The sequence below is a fragment of the Sparassis crispa genome (genome assembly GCF_003851025.1).
Source record: "Sparassis crispa DNA, contig_000013F, whole genome shotgun sequence".
Lineage (NCBI taxonomy): Eukaryota > Fungi > Basidiomycota > Agaricomycetes > Polyporales > Sparassidaceae > Sparassis > Sparassis crispa.
This window is the reverse complement of record NW_020939760.1, coordinates 450,796-470,460: the sequence shown is the minus strand read 5'-3', so window position 1 is coordinate 470,460 and position 19,665 is coordinate 450,796. Positions and strand designations below refer to the sequence as shown.

Sequence of the window (19,665 nt, the reverse complement as noted above, 5' to 3'; positions counted from 1 at the left end):
TGCAACGAGTTTATAAATGCGTTGAGAGGATGCTGCAATGCTTCGTGTCAGTAATCAGCCTGAAGAGGCTACTGTACCACTCAACTGAATTCTTGTCCAGAGTACGCGTTCAAAGGACACGACAGGGAGATAGAGAGCTAACAAATAAAGGGCAACGCAATCGAGCAGTGAAGTGAAGTGAGCATTCCTCCGATGAGAGTAGGTGAAGGTGGTAGCCACAACAAATACCGTGCGGCCACTCGAACAACGTCCTCTACGGCACAATCCCGTGATCTATCCGACAATGATTGAATAAATACAAAGAATCGCATGAAGTTCGTGCAGCAGTCTCGCACATAGTATAGGATATTAAATTCCAATCCGACACGATAATCAAGGTCCAATAGTCCGATACATCTGGGAATGCGAAATTGAGCAAAGACAAGCATGGTGACCAATGTCCGAGGACCATCCTGTGCTGTCCAATGGAGGACTCCAAATAGCGAGAAACTGAGATATGGTGGAAACTCGGGATTCTATCACAACTGTGAATATTACCCACGGCGAGATGAACCACGCGTTGTCTGGGACATGCTTGCAAGGTCACTAGTGCAACTTCAAATCAGCGTCTTCCAGAAACACGTTCCAATTGCTGGGTTCGTGTACGTTGTAGCGCAACCACAACATCATTAAGCGGTCGGAGCTGTTCCAAAGAGACGATGATCCGGGCATTGGGAAATAGGCTATCCAGAATCTGTCCCAGAAGTAAAATGTCACGAGCATTATTGCTTTCCGCCACCCCAACCTCCCGTTATTGAAGCTCCCGCAATTGGTGAGAAGATCCAAGTGAAATTGAAGGAAGACTGAATTTCTCGAGCTTAGGGCAGTGATGACCAAGACCTGCCAGTGAATGGACATAAATTTGCCTGGAAATGCACTCCAAGCTAAGCTCTGTGAACATGGGCCATGCCATCGCCATATCGTGGATGTCATCGGTGACCAAGTGAATAAGACAACCATAGTGACACATGGCTCAACTGGTATAACTCCAGTAGCGGTCTTGAAAGCCTAATATCTATGTTGGAAAGAGGATCGTAAGTGAGAGACAAATTGGTAGCTCAACGTCGAAAGGGCACATATAATTTTGTGTCCCCATGGTGCACCACTTGCACAAGTAAAATCTTCAGCAATGGCAGCAACTTCGGCACCTCCTTCCACAATAGGCCCAACACTAGTCCAACACGGAATTGGAGAATGCCTTACATAGCACAGCAAGCTGCGCGAGTTCTTTGCGGTCAGACGACAAATAGCCGAGGATTTCTGAAAGAATATCGTCACAGAACAATACTTGATGAGCGACCGACTAGTTGATGATCGATGATCGATGATGACGTAGGGTAGAGACTTGAGAATAGCTAGAATTCTTTTCATAAAGTCCTTGTCTGCCTCCAAGCTCAAAAGTCCCTCACTGGCTGAAGCAGTAGTCACACCACGTGCGATACTGTCACTGAGTACTGAGTCCTCTTACTGGTGCAAATCATGCTCACCAGAGTGAGAAAATGCATCATCCATCGACTGAAATACTAGTACGCTCCACTCACTGAGATCGCAAACTCGTGTACAAAAGGAGGCCCTGTAATTAGTGACTGCCATAGATAGGGCCGAAGCACTGGTGACTGAGTCTCACAAGACTCTTCCTGCAAAGGTGTGCACATGTGAAATTCAGCAAATCAAAGATCCACACAGAATTTGAAGCGATCAGTTTTCAGAGCTGAATCCATTCCACTCCTCAACCTCTGCCTTCACCTTCGACTTCTTGCGCTTCTTTACGGGTACCAAATCGCTACCCGCTTCCACCTTCTTCAGTCCAACCATAGTTTCATGGTCTAATCAGTTCATATCAGTGGTTGGTCAGTTCGAGTGGACTATCACGCGCACATTCACCCGCGAGCATGTCGTCCGCGATAGATGTGCTGCCAGACGTGATATACCGCGTCGACACGCCACGCGCGACGAGGGGCTGAGCAAGTAGCTGCTTGAGCTCGGCTTTCATCGCCGCCGTCTTCGCGTTCGTGGCCTTGCGCACTCGCTTGGACGGCGCACCTTCGCCTTCCCCCTCGGATGCACTAAAACAAATTGAAGAGCGTAAGCACGTCGTCAAATTTCGAATGAAACGCCTACTCACCTCGCGAAGTCAGAGTCCAGCTCAATCTCCATAGCCTCCGCCGCCTCTTTCAGCCAGTTGCGATCGTGGTTCTCTTTTCGCACCTTGTGCTGCGCAGAGTCGATCTGGCGCGCCAGCTGGGTGCGTGCCTTCAGCTTGTCGAGCATATGAAGCTCCATCGGCATCTCGGGAATCTCATCTTCTGCATTTGACCAACTGCATCAGAAAGGTCGGAAGAATCGATTTGTAGAGTTAACATACGCCTGCCGAGACTGCGCATCAACGCGCGGACGATTTTGCGCTCGTCCGGCGCACACATCAGGAGACTGAAACCGCGCCGCATCGCGCGCGCGGTTCGCCCATTGCGGTGCACGTACGCGTCAGCCGTGCGGGGAGCCTGGTAGTGTACGACGTGATCGACCGCAGGAATATCCAGCCCACGGGCTGCAACGTCCGTCGCTAGGAGGACACCATGAGGAGTCGATTTGAATCTGACAGCGATGTTCGAACGACAGGATCAGCTTTGCGGTGCGGGTAAGAGGGCCGACTTTAACGTATTCGCACCGATCAAGGTTCTTCAATCGCTGCCGCTGCTCCAGTTGTGAATGCAAGGGAAAGGCTGGTAATCCGAGAAGATCCATAAGTGGAAGTAATCTTCGGATGCCGTCGATAGCTGAGAGGAACACCAGCGTTCGGCCTGGGTATCTGAGTAGGAAATAGTACAGATATGCATCCTGGAGAGGGCGAGACCAGGGCTTGTCAGCTATATTGACATCGACGGTGACGTATCATGTACCTTATCGCTCGAAAGACACTCAATCTTGCTTTCCTGCAGGGTAGCTACCACCCCGCCTTCAGGGCTCAGGTCAATAACCGCAGGCGAGGGATCGCGGAAGTCAAGCCGCATAAGCAGGTCGTCTAGTATCATCAGACTAAACTCTCTTACGAAGATGACCGGCGACGTACCAAGCGTAGAGGCCGGTTTGTCATTCCTCCTCTTTGTAGGCCGCGCCCTCTTTTTTAGATTGCGTTGCAGATCCTTACTGAGTGTCGCTGAGAACACGAACGTCTGCATCTCGCCCTCCTTGACACCCTGCTTGCTATCTTCGGCGTCCTCCCTCTCAGCAGCTCCGAGGCCCATATCTGGCACAGGCTCGACTTCGTCGTCTCTGCAAGATTCGTAAGCACCGAATGAGCGGCCCATATCTGAATGAGCACTAGTAAAACGAATCATACTGACTCTGCTTGGCGCAGCGTGAGCCGCAGGATGTTTTCCATCTCCGCGAAATGTCCAGCTTCGATCATGCGATCCGCCTCATCGAGAACAAGAAATCTGAGCTTCTCAATCTGGTTCGCCAACTCGTCATCCTGGTGGACGGTATCAAAACGTGAGCGTAAATAGTAAAGTTTGGGGACCAGCTAAGTTCGTCCAGCCGACTCACCTCTTGTATGATATCCCAAAGCCGCCCAGGAGTAGCAACGAGAACATCAACACCCCGCGAGAGGAGACGCCGCTGCTTTTGTGCTGACATCCCACCCACAATCGCCACTACGCTCACGAGCGGCGGCACCTTCGGTCCCGCGGTGACATCTCCTGATTGTCGTTTTTGCTTCACCTTTCCTTTCTTCCGGCCTTGCCCTTCACTCGTTTCTGCGTCCGCCGGGACTGAGCTGCCCTGGTCCGTCTCTTGGGCCTTGTTGTCTCCACTTGCACTTGATGATTCTGCAGCCAGGTGATTGAGACAGGTGTTTAGATGAGACGAGACCTGGAGTGCAAGTTCGCGCGTCGGAGCAAGGATGAGAGCGCGTAGCTCTCTTCTACTCTGGGCAGTTTTTCCAGCCGTATGTGTGGCTTGCATCAGTAGATAGTGCAAAATGGGCAAACCATACGCCAGCGTTTTCCCGGACCCCTGCGCCGTGCCCTATGAGATTATGACCAAAGAACATGGCCGAGTAGCACTCACGGTTTCCGCTACGCCAACGACATCCCTCCCTTTCAGAGCAAGCGGAAGGGCGGCTGCTTGTATTGGCGTGGGGGTCAGAAATTGTTCAGAGTGTAATGCGCGAAATAATCTGGGATGGAGAGAGAATGGGTGCCAGTTGGGCATCTTGCTCTCTGCTGGTGTCATAGCGATGGTAAGATGAGACGAACGCCTTGAATATGGGCAGACCTACAGTCAAACGATTCTTCAGGCAGGTCTGGCACGGTCTCTGAGCCCTCTCCTTCTGGAGACTCTTCATCTAGCACTGTCATATCCTCCGAAGGCGCTGCCCCTCTCTCATCTTCCTCGGACTTTTCTCCTGCGACCTGTGAACAACCTTGAGTCATTTGGCGCATTCCGATGAATGCATTCCAGGATCTCACCTTAAACTTGACAACCTTCCCTCCCTCTGTCTCTTCATACACAACTTGCACGTCGTCTACCTCCTCCAATTCCAGTAAACCATCGAAACCGTCGCCTAAGTCTGCCTCCTTGGGTCGGGAAATGGTCTTCCATGGAAGATCGTCGGTAGTCAGATGTACAGTCTTGGTCTTCTTGCGCGAGGGTAATGGAAGCTGCCCTTGTTTCCGTTTCACCCCTGGTTTTCCGGCAGTCATGATAGGGTCCGATCAGCACAGAGTGATAGTAAGTTTACAGACTTTCGGCAGGTATATGAACTGTCCCGTCCTCTAAGTGTTCAGAGGAATATGATGAGCGCTTGCGCGAGATTTTCGCGACCACGTGATTTGATATCCTCGTGGCGCCTCGAGGCGCTCAGGTTCAACTTCAGTCTTCAGGTCAACGAACTTTTGAAGGAACTTCATTCTACTGTACCCCCTTTCGACACTCCTTAGGATTCACCCCACATATCCTAGAACCCCGAAGAGTTCTCATTGAATGATACCAAAAGCCTTGGAATTTCAGTGTTGGATATCATCGAGCCGAGGATGATTTCCTTGCCGCTGCTGGAAGTCTCTGTTCTGGAATCTCGCCACCCGATGATGCTACTTGCAAGCGACTGTGAGGAGTATGAACATCCATGAATCATTCTCCCCCAATCTACTACTGTTATTCTGCAGTGAGATCTTGCCAGACACTCTTGATGCGTTTCGTGGTCTTTGATGACGGTACTGGACTGCTCACGGCTATGCGTCCGTCACGCTGGTGTATGTGGTCATCGACATCTGTGATGCTGCTGCTAATTTGTCGCTGTTGGTTATAATTTTTTCCCGCTGTCGACACGACTTAACGAGACTACATATGCTTTCAATACAATGGAAGCCTGGTTTGCGTTTCGACTGGTTAATTGAATTCTCGCAATACAAGATGTAGGTGATCAACTGGAATTGGGCCAAATACTCAGCTATCATCGGAATTGTTTCCCTCGTACTGCCCTGGTACACATCCCTCACGAATTGCACACTATATACTGCGAAATCACGTCTGCCAGGTGTGCTCGGCATGAAACAAGTCGTAAGCACAACACCCATCTCGTGGACTGACGAACCCTGCAGGCAGAACGACCCTCATCGCTTTCGTGTCAGGCTCTTCGAAATATCGAGAAAACTAGTGATCAATAATACATCTGTCTTACAAATATACAAATACATCGCGATTTGCGGCGTCGGGTCAGCAAGAAGGAATACAGCAAGTACAATCATCTAATTTGCATTCTACGTCTTCTTCTCCCACTCAACATCCTCCTTGCGCTCGATTTGTTTCTTGCGCAGGCCACTGTCCGGCTTGTCGTGGTCCTTACGCTCCTTGTCGTCTTCATCAAAAGAGTCATACTTCTCTTCGTCGTTCATGTACGGTTTCTCCCATTTTGCGCTATTTTTCGACATCGCGATAATGGCCCTTCAGCGCGTAACGGAAGTACGTCAGACGCGCCCCCGAAGATGCGAAGGAAATATGCACCCATTGTCGATGTCGGAAGTGTAATCACCGGATTGCAAGGGCACCGTCAAACCGCCGACGCTCCAAGCAGCGTAGTCATCCACAAGTCTGCGAACCACGAATAGGACATCGCTGCCAGTGAGGTAACGATTGACGTACGACCTGATCACGCCTCCGGTCTCCAATCCCACGATTCCATTGTCGAATTGCACTACTCGGCCGTCCCAGTCCTTCAAGCCCAAGAAGCGTAGCAAGGCGTCGTAGTTAGTCCAGTCGCGGTCTGCTCCGAGGCCGCTGTCATCGACTGCGAACTCAGGAGCATCGTCTGCGGGGCTCGGCATGGTGTCATAGCTCTTCTGACGGATAGGAGAGTGGAACGGTGAGACACGAACAGCCGTCGCTCCTTTGCAACTTGTTAATATCCACGGCACTCGCGACTAGAAGATACTCACCAGCAACAGCCCGGCCGCGGGGCACTTTGATATGGGCAGAACGTCTCGCCAAACTCAACATATTTTGGCAGCTTTCCGTAGATGGTGGTTTATTCAGAGATTTCAGGAGGCATGAGCTCGAGGAAGCGGTTTACGCCTCGTATGGACATAGGGGTGTTCTAGTGCTTGGCCATGGCCGTCAGAAGGCTCCAGCCAACGCCTAGTCAAGTAAAGGCTTAACTCTCATAACTTGTTGACTCATAATTTGCTTTCATGATAACAAACACGGTTCTTCGTATCTGGTACAGGTCATAACGTGCATTTACAAAAAGGGAAACCCGGTCTTTCGTCACAATTTCCCGTCATCATATTCGAACAAAGACTCCTTACCATCCGTCATACCGCCTCTCCGGGTGCGGCGGACCTCCATAAGGACCAGGCGGCGGATACTGCTCTTGTCCGGGGAACGGCGGGGGTCCTGGAGGCGGGGCATATGCGCCAGGAAAGCTAGGACCTCCAGGTCGAGGAGGCGGCGGCGCACCGTACGGGGATGCATACGCACCATACCCTGGTCGCTCATTCCTTCCATAAGATTGATACGAGGGACCCGTGCCGCCAGATGAGAACGACGACTGGTTGTACCCGCTTGCATATTCTGGGTTGTATCCGCTGTGCGCAGGCTCGTTCGATGGGAAGGACGCTGGCGGGCCAGGGGGCGGGGCATACGACGAAAACGAGGACTGTATTTCCTCGCGATGGTAGGGACGGGACAAAGATTGCGTGCCGGACGTGCCGTACGAAGAGGCCTGATACTCCTCCGAAGGCATACTGACAGCATGACTCTCCGAATAGTACGACGCGGTCTGTCCTGAAGCAAACTGACCTTCGTATCTCTCATGAGGGTGATGTCCATGGTGGACAGCGTAGGGAAGATCCTCGGATGGTATAGCTTGCGTGCTTGTGTACTCACGCACGTCGACGAATGTCTCGGTCCCTGGCGGACCACCAGGCGCAACACGCACCGCCCCAGAGCTCGAACCAACCCCGAAACTTCCCAGATACGCCTGCGCCTGTCCGGGCAGCTGGCTGGCGCTCGAGCCGACAGCACCGACCTTACCAAAGAGCGATTGGGCTGCAGCCAGGCCAGGGACATCTGCTATGATGTCGTGCTGTGCCTGCAAACCGATGTTCTGTGCAAAGGTGCCCTGTGCTGTAACGGAACCGCCCTCGCCTGTCCCTCGGACGTTCCTGTGGTTTCGAACTGCATCCTTGCTGAGCCGGTCGACTATCTCGCGTTGGCGGCCGCCGAGTCCTTGAACCCAGTTCCTCATGTACTCCATCATGTCGCGTTGGATCTTGGAGTTGCGCTGGTGAAAGTCGGGATGAAAGCTGGGGAGTAACAAGGGCATGTTTGTCCGTAATGCCGAAAAGATAATGAAAACACTTACAGGCATTGCAAAACGTCTTCGGCGATGCTGTGGGCGTTGAGCGACGTGTCTTCCCATGCCTTGACTACCAGGTTGACGGTGTGGGTCTTGTAATAGTGTTAACCGCGGTCATGCAATACAAGTTCTCAATACAAACCAAGATGATCTTTGCCAGATGTCCGGCGGGTTCATTCAAAATCAGATTCTACGATATTTGTGAGAAATAGTGCAAAGAAGAATTATACTTTACTCACGAAATGATCTTTGCTCAAGAACGAGTGAGTCGGATCCGACTGTATGTTGTTAATCAGTGAGACTCGAGGTTTTTTATTCTCATGGATTTGATGCAATACTTACGGCTCGCGGATCGTCAAAAACCTGACCAGATGGAAATTTCAGCACGGTGTACGCGAACGGAACTCATGCTCAGCGACGGACCTCGTACTGGTCATGCTTGTCGATGACTTCGCCAGAAGCGGCCATCAATCCAGATGTTGCTTGCTTCATGATCGGCTTGATGAAGGGCTGTAACACGCGTTTAGTCGATTGGAGCACACAGGACTTGCTCGAAACATGCATACCTCGAGAGTCGTGAACACAAAAACTGAGAAACACAAGTTAGCCGAGTACACTACGCTACAACAATTAATTGCCGTACCGGATACCGAGTCGCTGATTTTCTCAAGTAAGGATCCCAGTCCAGGTATCTTCTCTGGAAAACAGGACTGGTGAGCAGGTGTAACTACAATATTTTGGAGGTAGCCTCACCAATAATTATAGTGATCTTCTTCATCACTGAACAAGAATCAGCAAGGTCGTCGTCACCGACAAGACCTCCAAACGTACTGGAATCCCTGAACGTCAGGACCTGCCACAGGACTGCGTGCAGCTCCTGTGGGCTCATCTCCTCGGGCCTCTTTTCCCCTGGGTGGTTGGGTGCCGCCCTAATGCGCTCGACGCCCTCTATCTCCCTCGACATCTCGCTGCCACTTCCGCCAGGTAGCTTGAAGAGCAGATCGCGGAGATTATCCACGGCACCACCGTTGTTCTCCGACTTGGCGCGAGCTTTCTTGAGCTCTGCGTTGAGGTCGGTCACGGATGCCTACGATGATCGAGGTGAATTTAGGGGGGATAATAAAGAGGGCCTCCAACCAATACATACTTCACTCTGTAATTATGATGAGGTTATCAAGAGAGCAAATACTGAAGGGAAAATAACTTACAATGTGATCGGTCGCCTCTTCAAAGTATGGTAATGAAATTTGAGCGTTACGACCCATTCCAACGTTCAGAACAAAACGTACCTCCTAGCAAGCTGTGAATGAAATCACTAGAACCGAATGTACCTATGTCATGCATTTAGTTTTCACTCTTTGCCTATTTTATCGACGTTACAGACGTACCTGTAACAAGCGGTGCAACCCACTTCCCGCCGGGTGCTTGGATACGCACCTGGCCACCGACATGCACGAAGACGTTGTCGTGCCCGAGCGCCCTCAGAGAAAGTTCACAGAAGTTTGAGTGTGCAGAAAAGTCCTCCAAAGTGTGTAACTATGTCCGTGTGAGCCGCAAGTCCGCACATTGACGTCGAATGATGGGCGTACGTACAGCCTGGCCGAGCAAGCGGTACGATTCATATAAATCTGTGGTCCTGCCCTGGGAGCGGTACTGCCGTCCAAATTGGATGCAGTGTTGGAGCGTACGGCGAACGAGCGCCTTGGAGGTGTCCCATGATCCGTTTTCTGAGCTTGAAATTAGTGTAAAAATATACGGGAAAATGGGTGAACTTGCCATTGGCAATGTAGTTCTTCATCCCCGTGCGAGGATCGATGTCCAATTCTCGGGGCTAAATGCAGCATGAGACTATGTCTGGCTCAGTAGCGGAGATACACACATCAACGGGCCCTCGTAGTTGCGGATGGTATTGTCTAGCATTATGTGGATACCCTTTGGGATTGTCGATATGTTCGATCTATGGAGGCCAAGAATTGGATTGATTGATGTTCTCACATAGCTGTGGCGTCATCAAGAACACGTACAGGTAAATAAACACCCAGCCGCTCGGGTGTGACCTCAAACTCATCGGTAGCATAACCGTGAGCCTGAATCAAAACAATTCAGCATAGGATCATTCAGAAAGCCGTAATAATAGTACCATGAATCCCAAGACCATGCACAGATTTACTATAGTCTGCCAAAAGCTGTTAGAAATTACGCTCATGTGTATAATTTTTACCAACCTGTAGTTGGAGCTTCTGTAATCCAGAGACATCCACAGCCTGTGGTAGAGGAGTATGACTCCTGACAATCGAATATTCGGATGCAGCGAGACAAACCTGACTATAATCCCGCAGCCAATTACTAGAGAGAAACAACGTCAGTCATGCAGATCGCGTGTCGTCCAAGTTCACATGTTGTCTCACCCAAAGTAAACACGTTTGATGTCTAGGTCACCAAATTTGGATCCTCCCCTACCTATCAGAGCACCGAGTGCGAAACCGCCAGCTTGTTTGGCAAGTTCTCCCAGGGTGTCCTCCTGCAAAGAATTATTTTTATCAGTGTGGTCAATGACGACCTCAAACGCTAGGTAAATTCACAATATCGCCATGGCGGAAGGCTCTTCCTTCCATGTATGCGAAGCTGCAGTCATCGAATTACGATCAGTTGTTCAAATTCACGAGATCGCAACTGACCCAGGGATATTTCCCGCACCAAAGGCACATACGCCATTTTCGGAAAGACAAAATACTAGGATGCAGAGGAGTATCAGCAAGATGTGGGAGCTGGACGCCATGAAGTTCAATTACAAGAAGAATTTCTTGGCTCGACTTCGACCCAAGTCAACTTTGTGCCAAGAGCAGTGCGCCTAGGTGACATCACTTCCGACCGACCCCCGGAGGCGGAGCTTAAATTGTTCCCCAAGATAGAATTTCTCTAGCACACACACTGGGACGGAGTCTGTGCAGCTCGCGTCAGTGCGCGTCTAAGATTTTGTGGCTTCGTTCTGCTCACGCTCCTCGTCTGCGTCGACTGCTCGCCTCTGTGGCCCACTCCTAGAACTTTTGCTTTTTCTTCCTTTCTGTCCTCACGGTGCGTTGATAAAATACATTATCATTTTCTCCTTTGCCAAACTGACATGTAACGAATTAGCTCCATCATGACAAACCCCACCGTCAATCCTTCTGAAGTCGGCTGGCAATTCGTTCCGCAATACTACACTTTCGTCAACAAGCACCCCAATCGTTTGCACTGTTTCTACACCAAGGCATCCACTTTCATTCACGGCACTGAGGGCGAGGATGGCAAGCCATGTTATGGTCAACAGGTATGTTCGCTTCTTTACTTCAGTGGCGGTGGGTGAGCACTCGCCAATCTTTTCACCGTCGGTATCCCATGTGTGCATTTGTTTCCCTCCGTACCTCGTGGTAGATCTTTGTTCCGGAGCCGTTCGCTCGTGGAAATAGGTTGCAACGCCACTGCAAGTCGGCCTGCCACTGTGGTCTGCAGGCGAATTTTCATCTTTCACTTGGTAGAATTAAGCGGCCTATATATGTGGCCCTTTACGTGGAAATTGATGAGGTATTGGGATGCTGAGACATGTCCTTTTTTGACTGTTCTTTAGGCATTTATATTTGACAGGCATTGATTGTTGTTCAGAAAGTTGGAGCATGAGCTGACTGTTCCTCTGCAGGAAATCCACAATAAAATCACTTCGATCGGCTTTCAGGATTGCAAAGTGTTCATCCATTCCGTCGATGCCCAATCGTCCGCGAATGGCGGTATCATCATCCAGGTCATCGGTGAGATGTCGAACCATGGCGAGCCCTGGCGCAAGTTCGTGCAGACGTTCTTCCTTGCCGAGCAGCCGAACGGTTATTTCGTACTTAACGATATCTTCCGTTTCCTCAAAGAGGAGACGGTTGAGAGCGATGATCAAGCAGAGGAAGCGGAAGATGTGGATGCTGCCCCTTCCGTTGCGGAGCATCCTGTTGTCGTGCAGGCTCCTGCGATTCCCGCTCCGCCACCACCGGCCGAGCCGCAGCCCGAACCTGTGCACACGCCCACACCTGCACCTGCGCCCGTCAAGCCTGCCGAGGAGCCACTCGCCCCAGCAGCTCCGCAACCTGCGCCTGAGGTCCAACAGCCCAACGGTATTCACGCAGAGCCAACGGTGGAGTCTGTGCCGGTCCCTGCTCCCGCCGCCGAAGGTGTACCGTCGGCCTCCCCCTCGCCAGAACCACCTGCGACGGCCTCTCCTCCACCGGTGTCTCCCCCGGCCCCTCAGCATAAACCAGTCGCCGCCTCCCCCGCTCCTCCTCCTCCCTCCCACCCGCCAGCTCCCACCCCCATGCAGGCCCCTGCTGCTCCTGCACCAGCTGCCCCGCGATCGTGGGCTAACCTTGCTGCGAAGGATTCGGGCAAGTGGGGCGCGGTCGCGCAGGAGACTCGCGGCATCAGCGAGGCCCCAGTCACGAGCGTGTCTCCTGCCCCGCTCAATGGTCCTCAGCAGCCTCTTCCCCACGCCCCGGCGCGGCCGCCACCGCATCCAGCGCTTTTCGCTGCGCAGAACGTTGCTACCGCTCAGTGCTTTGTCAAGGTACATTCCACGCTGTTTCCACAATTTCGTAGTAATCACGTTGTATTTTCTCAGAGTGTCACCGAGAACATCTCGGACGCCGCGCTGAAAGCGACGCTCGTGCAGCGCTTCGGGCCGATCAAGGAGCTCGAGATCCTCCGCCCGAAGGCGTGCGCCTTCCTTGAGTTCGTTCACCTGGACGCCGCTCGACGCGCGATTGCGGCGTCGCTTCCCATTCCACAAGGGGGAGAGGGTGGGGTGCGGATTGACCTTGAGAGCGGCGGGTTCGCGAAGATCCTCGTTGAGACGCGCAAGGAGCGCGGCGACCGCCCTCCCCCTCGCGGTCCGCCTGTTAATGGCGATCGCGGGAGGGGTGGTTACAGGGGTCGAGGCGGACCTGGTAACCGTGGGCGGGGCGGACCTCCCCCGCAGAAGTAGATGTCTTGGTCTTGGGTGTTTATGTTGATGTCTGTGCTTATTGTTCGAAGGACTATGCGGTATGCAGTGTGAGGTGGGGTGGCGATGCGGGTCCCTTCCGACCCCGGCTGGGCCGTTGCAGCGGACAGAGAAACGGCCTGTGTCCTGTCGGGGGTGCCGCGTGGGCCATCAAAAGTATGAAAATTTGTTTTTGTTTCTTAACGATCTGATGTCGGCTTTCGTGTCATCGCTTTCTGTTGTGTGCAACATTTTGTTTTGGAATGATGTCTTCACACATTTTCACTTCGAGACGCGACTGCAAGAATCGTAGTTGGTGCACCCTCCGGCGCCTCACGCATGCATAATTTACAATAAGGCAGAGCTTCCTTTGGTAAACAACGTACAGATGAGTACATCGCACACGTCGGCACCCTACTTATGTCTACACACGTAGTCCAAACGAATGAACCCAATGGCAGCTTCAAAACACGAGAACGTCCAGGGAATGACAGACGAGTGGCTATTTCAGTCCACACTACAGCGCAGCAGCCGTTCTAACGAGAAGTAAATGCACGAGCTAGATCGGGAGCCCTCCATGCCAGCGCGCAAGTCTTCGAATTCCAAGAGTAAATAGGAGGGCTTTCGTAACGATGGCAACAAGTTTGATGCAAGGGAGGCGACAAGAGTTGATGCGGGTGATAGATACACTAGCTTGAAGGACGGATGTATCGCGGTGGCGCGGGGACGACAATCAGCGGGCTATAAGGCGCAGACCGCGTGAGACTCGTGATACCCTGGTAGGACGACCCGCGCCGTATGCGAAGTCGGACTGAGTACTCACGTATACAATAACATCAGACAGCGCAGGAGACGAGAAAGTGGACGCTGTGTGCGAAACTTATGTCAGAGGCGGCGGGCGGAAGGACGTGATTTCATTGTAGAGAAGCTCCTTCAGTTGCTCGCGGCTGATGTCGTCCTTGTGCACTGGAGTGGACGAACATCAGAAGGTCATGTTTGGACGATTATTCAGAAACACTCACGATCGAACTCGAAGAACTCGGGGTCTAGTGGAGGCGCCACAGGCTCATCCTCAGGGTCATGCTGTATTTCCGGTGGTGTCATCAACGCGAGAGGTGAAGGCAGACGCGCGGGCAGTTGATCAGATTCAAGAACTGTGAAAATGGGCAGTGCACGTACATATGCTTCAAGATACGGGTGAGCGAGCGCGTCCTCAACAGTGATGCGCTTTTTCGGATCAAACGTCTATTGTGTGTCAGGTCAGCGCCAAAACAGAAAGAAGTAAAGAATGCACGTACCAAGCTCTTGGTTAGGAAGTCCACAGCGAGAGGGTTCGCGTTCGGGAATAACTGGGCGAACGGTTTCCTTTTCCTGAACGGCAGCGCACGGATGTAATCGCGCGACCGGCGCGTCGTGATTGCATAGAACTCGTCTAGCGTGGGCGTCCCAAGGACATCGAGGATCAGCGTGAGTTGATGATGGTAATCCCGCCCTGGGAACAGTGGCTTGCCAGAAAGCATCTCAGCCAGGATGCAGCCTACCGACCAGATGTCGATAGCCTAACCGCCACTTTAGCACGACGTAAAAGCAACCTAAATAGCCCTCACTTTCGTGTACTGTTTGAATGTAAGCATAATCTCTGGCGCACGGTACCATCGTGTCGCCACATATTCAGTCATGAAACCTGTCTCGGTGCCTGATGGCTCGGCGGTTTTAACAGAGCGCGCGAGTCCAAAGTCGCATACTTTGAGGTCACAGTTGGCATTGAGGAGCAGGTTTGATGGCTTCAGGTCACGATGGATGACATCCGCGGAATGCAATGCTTTGAGCGCACGCAAGGTTTGATAAATAAAGTACTGTGCGTGGTCGTCAGACAGGTCCTGGGTGCGGATGACGCGGTGCATGTCGGTTTCCATAAGTTCTTGGATCACTACCGAGGGTCGACAGACGTCAACACAGGTTAACGTATGCAACTGCATAGAAAACATACGATACACCTCTTTGAACTGTTCGATTGAAGGAGGTTTGATGATGTCCAGAATTGAGATGATCTGCAACTCGTTTAGACAAAGGGGATTGCAGCATAAGCAGAACTTACATTCTCGCTGACGCCCGCTTCGCTCAAGAATTTCAGTAGTTTCAACTCTCTGAGAGTGCGCAGACAGAACATGGAGTGGTCGAAGGGGGCGATCTTCTTGATTGCAACCTTGCGGCCACTGGGTTTGTGTACTGCTGAGCACACAATGCCATATGCGCCTTCGCCCACCACGTCGAGCACCTGGTACTGCGATCCTGGTGACAGTTCAGTAGTGTTCGCACACAATTAACACAATCCCGCTCACCGACGTTGAAGCGGACCTTGCGAGGCGCAGGTTGTGCTTGCGACGCCGCATGTGCATGTTTCGACTTTGTCGATGCTGCCGCCACCCCCGGTTGTGTCTGTTCGGGCATGATGAAGGTATGGGGGGAAAACACAAAAGACGAAGCGTGTGCTTATAAGGAACGGGGAAGTTGTTGTGTGGAAACAGAGGAAGTGGTGGTCGGAATACAAGTAACCCCAGCAACAGCCTTTTGCCGGTCCTTCTCGTGAGTCGTGGCGACTACAATAGAGCGTCTATAGGCGCCTCTGATCTGCAGACGGTCGCCTTTACCCGGTATGGAGACATGCTCATCCGGTTGATCAGCTGTAAGTCCATGACATTGTCTCTCTGTTGGCAACACGCTCATCAACGGCAGTACTTCCATGGCAGTACTTCGGTCCCATACGGTGAGCCTGCGATCAGCGATGAGAATTTTTGATTAAATAAACTGCTGTCCGTATGGGAGGGACGTGACCAAAATCGCGTTGTTGATACGTGTCATTCAACCAAGGAAAGACAGACAAAGATAGAGAAGGAGTCCCTCCCTAAATCTATGAATGCCAATAGCTTATCGAATTTGGTTCCAGGTAGATTGACCAGCGCAGCGACGTTAAGGCGATAACACAGATTTGTCGAGTCCAAAATGTGCTTAAGGCGTACTAACAGTCAGCGCGACCCCCTACGACGATGCTGCATTCCAACTCACCATGCATACTGGTAAGCTCCCATTCATTTACTTTATTTAATTGCGGTGAAAATGTCCAGCAGCCGGCGAGATCTTCGTAAGTATTACGGCCGTACATTTTTCTGTAGGGAGAGCGCGTCTCGTCCGTCCAGTCAGTGGAGCCGATGCCCGCTACTTAAGTTACGTATCACTCTTGTCGCGCACTCTCTGATACCTTCTGACAGAAATGATTAGGATCCTGTATCTCCATCGGCAAAGAATTCAATGATGGCACGACAGACCAATCATACTACGCGACGGACGTGTATCCCCCACCATCTGCAGAGCGTCATTTGTCTTCATTCACTGTCGGGCTTTCCGCCATTCTGCGCAAGCGTAGGCCATACCAATATATCGCTATCGATATAACGACGTCTTCTAGACTCTCGTTTTCATATCCTATATTCTGTCCGCATCATGGCTTAGTTAGCCGAATCGTGGCGATCCTCACGATTCCTTCAAGACTCTAGCAATATCTGAGTGCGACTCTGGTGCTGCTATTTCCGCTCTCAGATAACACCAACGCATCCATGCCCCCTTTGAGGCGCATATCTTGTTACTACTACTGTTGCCGATCTTCACACACTGGTCAAAGACATACCTATCCGTGTGCTGCTCATCAGTTGCAGTTGCTCTCGCTCTACTGTCCTGGCGACGCATTATAGCAACGTGCAGATTTGCAGGACGTCACCCAGCGACAACTGTCTGTCTACGAGTCTAATTATTACCAATGACATTGCTGTTTGCTACCATGTACAGTTCCTATCTATCCTGTGTCCTCACTGGTTGTCCTCTATCTTGTCCATTGTATACGCTGGCAGTTCTAGCCAACGCTCGCCTTGCCGCCCAGGACATCCATCTTGTCAGCTGTTTTTTGATTATCCCTCTCCTTTCCGGTGCTCTGAACTGCGAAATTAAGGCATCAGAATCAAGGTCATCCTTGGCAGTTGGACGCGCCATCATCTAGCTGGTGATCACCATTGTACTGACATTGCGTGCCAATGTGAGCGACATCGTGATGAAGTCACCGTCGGATAGAAATCTGTCTGAATTTGTCAACCGTGGCGGCTTACACAGATTCAGCCTGTTCTCGGTTCTTGTCATCCTCCCTTCGCGACGTCCATGTTAAAAGCGTGTCCATTCTGCTAATCATACAGCATTAGTCCGAGAGCGCGTCGTACCAGTATGCACGTTACATTACACAATGTAGTCCAATTAATCGAAAAACTTTTCGCCGCCTGCACCAGCACGCCCTAAGCTACTACGATTGGTCGGTGTTGATTCCCGCAATAAGCTCCAGTGTCCTTAGCGCCTCCTCTCTCGACAACGCACTCAGCGCTGCGACAGCCCCCGTGCAGACCGGAACCTCGACAGGGACAGAATCGCCCATCGTCGCGTGTACCACAAGTCGAGCGAGGATCTCACCCTATAGGTGGAGTCAGCGACCATCGATGTGGCAAATGAAGCGTAGCGGTTGGAAGGGACGACAGAAGAGGTATTATTGAGCGGACCACGTACCAGTTCAACAGCACACGCTACAACGATCAGCCTACGGCGAGGTCAGGAAGGACCAGTGATCTTCGCAGCTGTGGGACGTACCATATGATGATCCACGTAATGCGATCCATCGCATTATTATTCAGGTGGTCGTGAATCGCTCCGAGCTGACGAAAATCATTCAGCAGCGTTGCACGTTAAACCACTAACAACCAGAAAATAACACCTACCAAGTCCTCCGCAACGGCCAGCTTCTCATTCAATACCTGCACGCGGCCGCCGATCTCCATGTACTCCCTTACAGCGTCATACAACGCATTCAGGCTCGCCTCGCTCCAGAAGAGCTCCGGCACATCCAAAACATTACTTACCAGGTTCACGTCGCGCCGCAGAGTGAACAGTCGCCCGGTCAGCTTCAGCGCTTCCTTCCGTGAAAGTCGGAGCACGCCCGTGGATGCGAGCTGCTGCGGGATGGACGTGGTGTCCTGGGAAGAGAGGATGCGGTGCGCGTGGGTCTCGTAATGCGCTAGGAGTGTGGACTGGGCGAAGGCGTGAGCGACGGATAGCTTGAGGAGGTGCGAGTACGTCTTGAATGCTAGGCGATAAAGAATGGTGAGCATGGGCTAATGACTGCGGCGGGGGTACTCACTGAAAAAGTCGTTGTAGATCCGCGGGTATGCAATATCGGGGTTGTGCTAGGTCGAAAGTCAATATCCGGGCGCTGAAAATGGAAGTCTAAGTCCCACCGCATAATGACACTGCTCAATCTCCCAGTCCGCTTCCACCAGCTTGCGCCGCAGCGCTCCTGCAGCTTCCACATCTTCGAGGATACCCCGCTCCTGCTCCTCGGAAAATCCGAAGAATACAACGACGCCATACTCGAAGAAGATCGCCTCCGCGAAGTCTTCGGTAGACGCCGCGGTGCTGCTCTTCCTACCTGCCCTACCGTCACCGCGTTTCCTCCTGAATACACGCTGTTCTCGTACGTCCTGCTGTACTTTGGGCTGCACATCCACCGAGAGGTCAGCGTTCGCACTGGTTTCTGGAACCACTTCTATTTCTGTTGCGCCAACCAAGTCGGCGCCCGTCACAATCGGCGATGTGGACGGTATGAAGCCCCCCATCGCGGGCGCTGCAGCTGTGGGAGACGAGGATGGCTTGAAGTACGAACCCTGATACCAGTCCTCCTCCACCTCAGAGAATCCTGCTTCTGGGTCCTCGGCGCCGTCAGATTGCGCAGGCGGGGCGGAGGACCGGATGTTCAAGTTGGGGCCGTACGCCGGAAGGAGGGGGAAGTGATACATCTGAAGGTATCAGCAGGATGTGAATACAAATAGCACGCAAAGGAAGCAGAACTCCAATCGTAGCTACACCAGAGAAATCCGCACATGCGCTTCTTTTACACAAGAAGGGGATAACGAGAGCAGACTCACCACATACATAGCCTCATCGAAGACCCGCGGATGCACATTGTGCTCCCGTTTCAAGAAGCTCGCAAGCAACTTCATCTTGAATCCTTCCGCGACACAATACGCAGTGATGCGCCTGAATCCCGCCTTCTCTCTTTGCTCCTTGCTCATGCGCTCGCCTGCGCTCTTGTGTTCTCGCACGCCGCGATCCCTTTCATACCCAAGAAGCTCCTCTTCCTCTTCAGTCTCGATAGGAAGAGGCTTCGTCTGAGGGGCTGAAGGGAGGAGGACGAGCTTCTGGATGGTCTTCGAGGTGCGCTGAGCCTTGGGTGCACCCGTCACTGGGTTGAGAGTGCCAGTGAGGGAAAGCCCAGTTACGGAGGGCCGACGAGTAGGTACCCGTGGTGCGGTCGTTGACAGAGATCGTGTCGGGCGAGGACGGTGACCCTTCGGCGTAATAACCGGTGGACGGGTATCAGTAGGTTTAGACATGACCTAGATATTCCAAGAGTACAGATTCGTTTGACGAGACCAAAGGATGCGAGACTGTTTGTGCAGTATAGCAGTAAAAAGTCCAGAGGACAGCGAGTTCGTCTGTCTGGGCAGTCTCAAGCCTCGAGGATCAGGCTCAGCTGAAGATCTGCGAGAACTCGTTTAAACATTTACCAGAAGTGAGCATAATTGGTACATTGAAGCTTGAAAACACAGAATTCACCAAAGCTGTAACCTTTTCCTAGACTTTTACCAAGGCACAGAACTGCTTTGAAGCGATACTTCGAATTTAA

The 19,665-nt window shown here is 52.0% G+C and overlaps 6 protein-coding genes across 6 annotated transcripts; 1 reads left to right on the top strand and 5 right to left on the bottom strand.

Annotated features, from left to right (window-relative positions):
- Window positions 1–1,737: 1,737 nt before the first annotated feature.
- SCP_1401650 (ATP-dependent RNA helicase MAK5) lies at window positions 1,738–4,742 on the bottom strand (the record flags this gene model as incomplete). The annotated part of the gene is made up of 12 exons (XM_027763872.1): window positions 1,738–1,865; window positions 1,918–2,105; window positions 2,165–2,345; window positions 2,405–2,634; window positions 2,708–2,877; window positions 2,940–3,061; window positions 3,110–3,312; window positions 3,384–3,511; window positions 3,586–4,053; window positions 4,108–4,262; window positions 4,319–4,451; window positions 4,509–4,742. The coding sequence occupies 12 exons, from the start codon at window positions 4,740–4,742 to the stop codon at window positions 1,738–1,740; spliced, it is 2,340 nt and encodes a 779-aa protein (XP_027619673.1).
- Window positions 4,743–5,798: 1,056 nt separating this feature from the next.
- SCP_1401640 (hypothetical protein) lies at window positions 5,799–6,534 on the bottom strand (the record flags this gene model as incomplete). Its single annotated transcript, XM_027763871.1, has 4 exons — window positions 5,799–5,982; window positions 6,043–6,129; window positions 6,181–6,424; window positions 6,474–6,534. 4 exons carry the CDS (start codon window positions 6,532–6,534, stop codon window positions 5,799–5,801), a joined length of 576 nt encoding a protein of 191 aa, XP_027619672.1.
- Window positions 6,535–6,838: 304 nt separating this feature from the next.
- On the bottom strand, window positions 6,839–10,673 carry SCP_1401630 (Het-C-domain-containing protein; the record flags this gene model as incomplete). Its single annotated transcript, XM_027763870.1, has 24 exons — window positions 6,839–7,841; window positions 7,901–7,986; window positions 8,037–8,084; window positions 8,134–8,172; window positions 8,237–8,257; window positions 8,318–8,404; window positions 8,461–8,483; window positions 8,538–8,591; window positions 8,648–8,674; window positions 8,726–8,981; window positions 9,042–9,047; window positions 9,103–9,119; window positions 9,184–9,225; window positions 9,283–9,430; window positions 9,488–9,621; window positions 9,671–9,725; window positions 9,774–9,851; window positions 9,919–9,981; window positions 10,035–10,070; window positions 10,120–10,158; window positions 10,216–10,240; window positions 10,303–10,415; window positions 10,477–10,519; window positions 10,573–10,673. The coding sequence occupies 24 exons, from the start codon at window positions 10,671–10,673 to the stop codon at window positions 6,839–6,841; spliced, it is 2,544 nt and encodes an 847-aa protein (XP_027619671.1).
- A 363-nt stretch (window positions 10,674–11,036) lies between these two features.
- Window positions 11,037–12,893, top strand: SCP_1401620 (Putative G3BP-like; the record flags this gene model as incomplete). Its single annotated transcript, XM_027763869.1, has 3 exons — window positions 11,037–11,204; window positions 11,571–12,476; window positions 12,531–12,893. 3 exons carry the CDS (start codon window positions 11,037–11,039, stop codon window positions 12,891–12,893), a joined length of 1,437 nt encoding a protein of 478 aa, XP_027619670.1.
- Window positions 12,894–13,770: 877 nt separating this feature from the next.
- On the bottom strand, window positions 13,771–15,341 carry SCP_1401610 (Mitogen-activated protein; the record flags this gene model as incomplete). The annotated part of the gene is made up of 8 exons (XM_027763868.1): window positions 13,771–13,856; window positions 13,913–13,973; window positions 14,070–14,135; window positions 14,189–14,449; window positions 14,498–14,820; window positions 14,881–14,941; window positions 14,989–15,182; window positions 15,233–15,341. The coding sequence occupies 8 exons, from the start codon at window positions 15,339–15,341 to the stop codon at window positions 13,771–13,773; spliced, it is 1,161 nt and encodes a 386-aa protein (XP_027619669.1).
- Window positions 15,342–17,235: 1,894 nt separating this feature from the next.
- Window positions 17,236–19,372, bottom strand: SCP_1401600 (hypothetical protein; the record flags this gene model as incomplete). Its single annotated transcript, XM_027763867.1, has 7 exons — window positions 17,236–17,400; window positions 17,493–17,523; window positions 17,574–17,638; window positions 17,702–18,066; window positions 18,121–18,166; window positions 18,218–18,775; window positions 18,905–19,372. The coding sequence occupies 7 exons, from the start codon at window positions 19,370–19,372 to the stop codon at window positions 17,236–17,238; spliced, it is 1,698 nt and encodes a 565-aa protein (XP_027619668.1).
- Window positions 19,373–19,665: the final 293 nt, after the last annotated feature.